This window comes from Barbus barbus, assembly GCF_936440315.1.
Source record: "Barbus barbus genome assembly, chromosome: 31".
In the NCBI taxonomy this organism is placed as follows: domain Eukaryota; kingdom Metazoa; phylum Chordata; class Actinopteri; order Cypriniformes; family Cyprinidae; genus Barbus; species Barbus barbus.
In genome coordinates this window covers 6,668,644-6,676,360 of record NC_136759.1, presented here as the reverse complement: position 1 = coordinate 6,676,360, position 7,717 = coordinate 6,668,644, and the positions used below count along the sequence as shown (strand labels likewise).

At 36.9% G+C, this 7,717-nt stretch overlaps 1 protein-coding gene and 1 long non-coding RNA gene across 2 annotated transcripts; one reads left to right on the top strand and one right to left on the bottom strand.

The window, feature by feature from the left end:
• Positions 1-1,934: 1,934 nt before the first annotated feature.
• LOC306850917 lies at positions 1,935-4,176 on the bottom strand. Its single transcript, XR_013782455.1, has 3 exons — positions 4,051-4,176; positions 3,133-3,238; positions 1,935-2,702 (listed from the first exon to the last, which is right to left on the bottom strand). It is a non-coding gene; the product is annotated as an uncharacterized lncRNA (long non-coding RNA).
• On the top strand, positions 2,653-4,912 carry LOC306850916 (chymotrypsin-like protease CTRL-1). The gene is made up of 7 exons (XM_079386879.1): positions 2,653-2,831; positions 2,956-3,056; positions 3,144-3,223; positions 3,331-3,412; positions 4,108-4,288; positions 4,372-4,502; positions 4,579-4,912. The coding sequence occupies exons 1-7, from the start codon at positions 2,777-2,779 to the stop codon at positions 4,738-4,740; spliced, it is 792 nt and encodes a 263-aa protein (XP_079243005.1). The 5' UTR covers positions 2,653-2,776; the 3' UTR covers positions 4,741-4,912.
• The last annotated feature ends 2,805 nt before the right edge of the window (positions 4,913-7,717 follow it).

The following is a 7,717-nucleotide window of genomic DNA, read 5'->3' as shown; positions in this document are numbered from 1 at the left end:
GAACAGATTTTTAAAACACTAGGCATCATACACTTACCAACATTGTAAATAGTGACAAAGGAAAACTGGCCATCATACACTGCACGACTGAAGATCATACACTACCAGACTTTAAAGTCGTTCCGATCACAACGAATTCAAGCAGAAACATGCACCCTGTTGCTAGAAGACGCATGACAAATGAAAACATTCTAAACGTTCTAAAATCGGCTGAAAATATCAAACATGTTAGATATCCTCCGACTGGATAGAATCAAATTCTGAAGCTAAATCGGAGTCTGTGACCATTATACACTATACTCGATTTTCTGTGGAATCTGTCAGCTGTAATCTGCAGACTGGCTCTGACTTTCCTCAACTAGCATCAACTTGTTCAGTCTGTAAAATCGGGGCAAAAATCGCGTAGTGTATTCCAGGCTTTAGACATTTCTGGGAGACAATTAGAGAAATACTTTAACAACAGACTTTCCTCGGGCAATTGAGAATGACCATAACAACATTTCAGATGTTGTGGAATGACATCGGTCTGCTGGTTTGTCAGGTTTAGCCGTCCCATAGCGCAAAGTCACATGACTTTTTTTAATGAGCTTGGAGGAATTTATTCCCAAATGCATTTCCATCTCCCGCATCAACCCTTTTTTGCACAAGTCAAAAACCACCTCAAGCGAGGGTAAAAACTTTTTTGCTAATTAAGGGATTTTTATTCGAAATTTGTCTTTTCCATGACTCGTTTCTCATGCGATACTTCAAAATGCGCATTAAAATAGGATGATGGAAACCCAGCTACTCGGAGCTTGCATCAACAAAGGAGGCTTTGCTGCGGCAAACGATTTCGAAACGTTTAGAAATACCAAACATTCGCCTCTAGATGGCATTGATTTGAACCCACGAACGTCTTAACCGTTCTATTGTGTAGCTTCATTTTTATTAATGCGTTTTAATACTTATGCGTGCATAATACAAAAAATAAGACTAATACACATAATTGGTTCTAATTGACCTAGTCTGGCAAACCCTGCATAATACACAAAACAAGGAAAGGAAAGGACGTGACGTGTTCCTAAGTATGGTACCCATCCAAGTGCACACACACAGCAGTGAACACACACCCGGAGCAATGCTGCGGCGCCCAGGGAGCAGTTGGGGGTTCGGTTCAGTGCCTTGCTCAAGGGCACCTCAGTCGTGGTATTGAGAGTGGAGAGAGAGCTCTGGTTATTCACTCCCTTCACCTACAATCCCTGCAGAACCTGAGACTCGAACCCGCAACCTTTCGGTTACTCTCTGACTCTCTAACCATTAGGCCACGACTTCCCGAACAAGGACTGCATATAAATAAAACACACATTTTAAAAAACATTTATATTTCATGACATTTAGGCTAATTATTTGTAGATTACCTTTAATATATTACACTTTCATGTAAACATCTGCATTTGGTTTGTTAAAAGTATTTAAAACATGCTCGGGTTGAGTTTTCATTGAATTTACAATATTTTGACCAGCAGGTGCCACCAAAATGTTTCAGGCGCTTCGAAAGAGTGAATCATTTTGTGAAGCATTTGTTCAGTTGATTAAGAGCTTCGAGAATATTCATTTTCCTCTAATTTGCCCGGAAGTGTTCCTGAATGAAAGAGGGTTTTCACAGGTTTCTCAGAGGTTATGTGAAGTGCTTAATGCTATATTATCTTCTTGTATGAGGAAGTTTGAGGGGGACAAATCCCTTTCTGAATTCTGAATAACTGAACCCATTACTTTATTGTAGACATACCATGTAAACATGATTCTTATTATATAAAGCTAGCTAGAATTTTATGAATTGAAATAATTTTATAAAAATTGAAATCTTACAAAACTATAAAGACCAGTCTTTTGTAGAGTAAAGCCAATAACCAAATAGCCTTCTCTTCCACAAACAAATATAATGTACAACCAATGGACAGAGTGCTTACTTTATTTGATTACTAACAAACAAAGAAAAAAAATACACCAAAAAACCAACCAGCTTAATAAATAAATTGTCATTAACGTCTCCGTATGTAATGAACAATTACAATTACTGTATTGTAATGCTTTACAGAAAATAATGTTTGAAAAAAAGGTAAGTGATATTGCAGAAAAGCACACCATTGCGTAACACTCTCTCTGGTAGCTTGTGATGTCTTTAAAGAGCTTGTTCGACCAGTTTATTACCCTTAATGTTATTATCAAAAGGGGTGTTAAAGAAATTGATATTAGTACTGAGTTTTACCTTAGCCCAGCTCTCATAACTGATATAATCATAGTACGACACAATCTCACAACTTTAGTCCCTTCCTCTTCAGTATCGCTGTCTTGAATGGCTTGCCAAAGTTGAATACAGGATTAGATAATGTCACAGACTTATTGGAAAAGCAGCCGTTTTACTGAAAGTATAGCGGAAATACTTAAGGAAGCAACAACAAAAGAACTTCTAATCCAAAACACTTTATAACATACAATGAGAGAGTTGAAAGCATGATGATTCTCAAGGAAATAGACAGAAGTCTTAAACCCCTTCATGAGGTCAAAGAATGGAGAATTCAGCCTCTTTGCTCGTAAGTGACCAGCTCTGGACAATGAAGATGCAGATTGTCTCCAGCGATAACAGAGCTAAACATTCCTCATCTATGAGCTCACTGGAGCTGATGGGATGGTCCTCCATCACGTCTCAGATTGATCAGCTGCTGTAAATGATATAAAAGCAAGAGAGAGCACCTACAGATACATCAGTGAGATCCATCACACACTCATCTACATCATGACCTTCACCATCTTCTCCATCACCTGCCTTGCCCTGGTGGCCTCTGCTCTGGGTAAGTGTCTCCTTTAGTTTACAAGAATAATGATGGATAAAGAAAATGCAAAACCTAAATTAAGAGCTTCCTGTCTCATTCTTATTTCTTGTCTTGTCTAATGTGTTGTGTTCTGTAATAACAGGTTGTGGAGTGCCTGCGATTAAACCACAGACGATCGGCAGCAGGATTGTGAACGGACAGAATGCCATCTCTGGTTCTTGGCCCTGGCAGGTCTCTCTCCAGGTAACTCGACTGTTTTTCAAACACACGTTTGTCTGATTTGTTTAAAGAGTAAATGTCATGTTTTCAATGCTTTTACCTTTGAAACAGCTCCCCAATGGTTTCCACTTCTGCGGAGGATCCCTGATCAACCAGAACTGGGTTCTCACTGCTGCCCACTGCGCTGCTGCGTAAGAGTCTTCAATCTGACAAACATCACATACAATAGTGTTTAACAGATGCTCTGTCTGCTTTCTGTCTGTCTTTTGTCTATTTTTATCATTATCTCTATTTTTAGGGTCGGCTATCACCGTGTCATTCTTGGAGAACATGATCGTGGCTCCAATGTTGAACCCATCCAGATCAAACTAGTTTCCAAGGTAACATTGTTTTATGATCTCAGTGGATCAGAGATTTTGAAATAGAAAACTTGAAAAAGAGAGCAATTGATGCTGTTTTTTATGGCCAATATACCAATTACAAACTGAATACAAATAGACGTCATTTTTAATTGTTGTTTCATTACTCTTATTAAACACAAAAATAGCCATCATTAAACTACAAAAAACATATTCATTATGAATATTTTAGTAGTAGTATCTCTTGTAATTTAAGCAAAGGTGTGATCTAAAAGTTTGCAAATATATTTTAATATTTGTTTTGGACTTTGTTTAATTGAACTCACATATTTCTAATTTGTTATTGAACGACAATATAAACACTGGTTAAACAGTGTATTTTAAGCGCTGAACACAATATTACAGAATTGAAAAAACAGATCTATGAAGTTGAAAAGTGTGCAAATTGGTAAAAATATCAGTCAACATCTCTTTCTAATCGAAATTTGAGGTATATAATATATGTAATTGCATTCCTAAAATACACCAAAATAAATCTTTTTATTATTTTTTTCACATTCTTTACAAATATAACATTCAGTACAGGAAAGAAAACATCTAAACCACATTAAAACACATAAAAACACACTGTTTAAGAAAATGCTTACATCTTTGTTTACCTTCTATAAAGTCAGCTTTCAATAGTAATCGCTCATCTGTTTTCTCTGTATGTGCAGGTCATCACCCATCCGTTCTACAGCAGTGCAGGCTTCAACAATGACATTGCTCTGCTGAAACTGTCGTCTCCAGTCACATTTACTCCCCGTATCTCTCCTGTATGTCTGGCTTCATCAACCATCAACATCCTGCCTGGAACCCGCTGCTTCACCACTGGCTGGGGTAGAACGGCCACCACATGTAAGTAAACTGTAAAACAAAAAGAGAATAACACCACATCTGTTTACTGTGCAATGCAATGTCATGATTTCTTTTTTTTTTAGCGAGCCCTGAGATCCTGCAGCAAACAGGCGTACCTATCATAAGTCCTGCTGTGTGCAGACAGATCTGGGGTCAGAGCCGAATCACTGATGCCATGATCTGTGCTGGAGGAGCTGGATCATCATCTTGCCAGGTATATGAAGACAGATCGAGAAGAAACACATTATCAATGTTGCTTCTGTTCAATCTCAATTGTGTGTTTTCCACAGGGTGATTCTGGTGGTCCTCTGGTGTGTGAGCGTTCAGGGGTCTGGACTCTGGTGGGCTCTGTGTCCTGCGGAACCAGCACTTGCGACACTCGTTTTCCAGTAGTCTACGCCCGCATCTCCCAGCTGCGCTCCTGGATTGGCATGACTATTGCTTTCAACTAGAGCACCAGTCTGAGTATTTATCCACCAGAGGAGGCAAAAGCAGTATTTAATCATTAATATATAATACAGTTGATCTTGTTGGTGATTTTTTTTTTGTCTATTTGTGGTTTCAGTGATCTGTCAGTTACTTCATATTACTGTTTTCTTGTTCCAGCTTTACAAATATTTTTATAAAAGATAAATGAAAAAACGAAGTGTATTGAAGAGTGAAATTAATGATCTGAGTAATTAAAAATGTAATGAGATTTGTTCCCATTATCAGCATAGTAATGCAGCAAAATGAAATATAAATTTAATTTACTTTAAAATGTTAATGCAATTAAAAAAATGCATTCCACATTCACAGTAACAAATGACAGACAACAATGATGCACGGAACACTGCAGACAAAGCTACAAGATACTAATTTTAAAACAAATCAAAAGTGTGTTCACACCAGGACAGTTCCTCTACAACCAAATACAATATCAGCCACCAAAAAAAACAAAAAAACCTCTAATCACACGATCATGTTTAAAACCTTCTGTACACGAGTCAAGACGATACAGATCAATCTCTGTCCTCCATCCGCGGTGCTGAAACCTGTGACGTTTCATCAGAAGCCAAAGAAACCTGGAGAGAAACTGTTGAAAGGTTCCATTAGAATACGCCAGACACTGACATTCCATTTACTTACTCAGACAATCACTCAAATTAAATGCATAATCATGTTTTCTTGTGAAGCACTGAATAATGATGATTACTATCAGACTGATTCAAATTTATCTATGTTTTATGAGCTCCATTTTTATATTATGTAAATCAAAATGGCAGACAGGAAGTTCAGTTGATTATGGTACATTTGGAATCAATATTATCAGCATATTCAAAGCAATCTGACAAGACTAGTCACCTGAAAAGAGGCAAAATTGTTTATAAGCTATTAGCATTTTTTTTTTTTTTTTTCATTATTAAAGGTTAATGGTTTATCACTTTTGACCAATTGGTGTACCGGTGTCCAAACTGATGTGGTGTGGTCAGAGTAAGGTGACAACAACACATACAAAGATGCAGCCTCAGATGCAGTTCGGCATCACATCTAAAGTGGTGTTAAAGAAACCGATATTAGTACTAAATTGACCTTTAGCCCATCTCTCATAACTGATATAATCATAGTATGACACAATCTCACAACTTTAGTCCCTTCCTCCAGTATCACTGTCTTGAATGGCTTAACAAGGTTGAATACATGATTAGTTAACGTCACAGATATATTGGAAAGCAGCTGTTTTAATGCAAGTATAGCAGAAACACTTAAGAAAGCAGTTTCCATGATATATTGTCACCATGGTCAGCATGCTGTCAGCCTGGTGTGCTGACAACAACCTGCTCAAAACCAGTAAGACGAAGAAGAAAGGAAGCACGCATGACCCCATCCACATTAAAGGGATGGTTGTTGAATGTGTCTCCAACTTCAAGTTCCTGGGAACCCACATCTCGGAGGACCTGGACCACCAACACCTCCAGCCTGGTCAAGAAGGCTCACCAGCCCCTCCTCTTCCTTAGGACACTGAAGAAGAACCACTTGTCTTCAGCCATCCTGGTGAACTTCTACCGGTGTGCGATCGAGAACATCCTGACCAGCTGTATCACAGTCTGGTATGGGAACTGCTCAGTTGCTGACCGGCACTGCAGAGGGTGGTGAAAACGCATCATAGGCAGGGACACCACTTCCTTCCATTGAGGACGTCCAGAGAAAATGCTGTCTACGTTGCACACAAGCTTATATGTGAGATTTTACGAAAAGTATTTTGGAATTTTAATGAAAAGTAAACTATGACATTATTAAACATAAATATAAAATAAGCTATTTATTATGAAAGCAAAAACTAAAATAGAATAGGTATTATAATCTTGTTAACCAAAAACATGAACAATCTTTCAGATTTGTTAACTGAAATGAATTAAATCTAAATATTAGATGAAAACCTGGTTTAAAAAATGTTTTCCTTGCAACTAACTAAAATAAGTTGAAGTTAAAGTAATAAAATTAAAACTTATAATAAAAAATAAACAAGCTAAACAGAAATGTTACAAAAAAACAAAATAAAATTAATTGAATAAATTAATAATAAAATGAAAACAAAACATGCAATCACTAAAACAAATTAGAAAAACATACATTTAAAAATAAAAGCTAATTCAAGATATTGAAAAGTAATAATAGTATACAAATAACGCAACATTAACACTATTGCACCTAAACGTGAATGCACCTAAATGTGTACTAAGAATAAGACACTTTTTTTAAAACAATCAAATGAACAAAAAAATATATATATATTCTTTGTTATATCCACAAAAAGTCAACAAACTAAGGAAGCAGGAAATGAAGGAAATGAACAAAGATGGAACAAAGCATGACTAAAATATAAATGATAGATATACAAGAATAATTGTCATGAGTGTACACTGAAGTGAACTGAAATATACTTATAGAAATAAATCTTATGCTCACTTTGCTCCTATTAACCACTAGAGGTCGGTAATAATCTATTTAGAAACTGAACCTTGAATCTTGAAGACAATTTTCTTCAAGACCCCATAAACCCAAAAACCAATGTGTACGCACGCTGTGTGTGTGTGTACATTATATTCCCAAAAGTATTGGGTCACCCCCTTCTAATGAACAGGATTGACTACTTAGTAATTTCTATGAGTACAAATCTTAATGTTTAAGCATATAATGATATTCTAGGGAATTGTGTGCTTCTAATTTTATAGCAACAGTTTGGACAGGACCCTTTTCTATTCTAACATGACAGTGCCTCTGTGTATAAGGCACGGTTCAAAAAGACATGATTGATTCAGTCAGTGTGGAAGAACTTGACTGGTCTGCAGAAACCCAGCTGAACACCTCTGGTGTGACTTTTAACTGCAGACCTTGAGCCAAAATCTCATCACCAAACACCAATGACTTGTATGTATGGGTACAGTA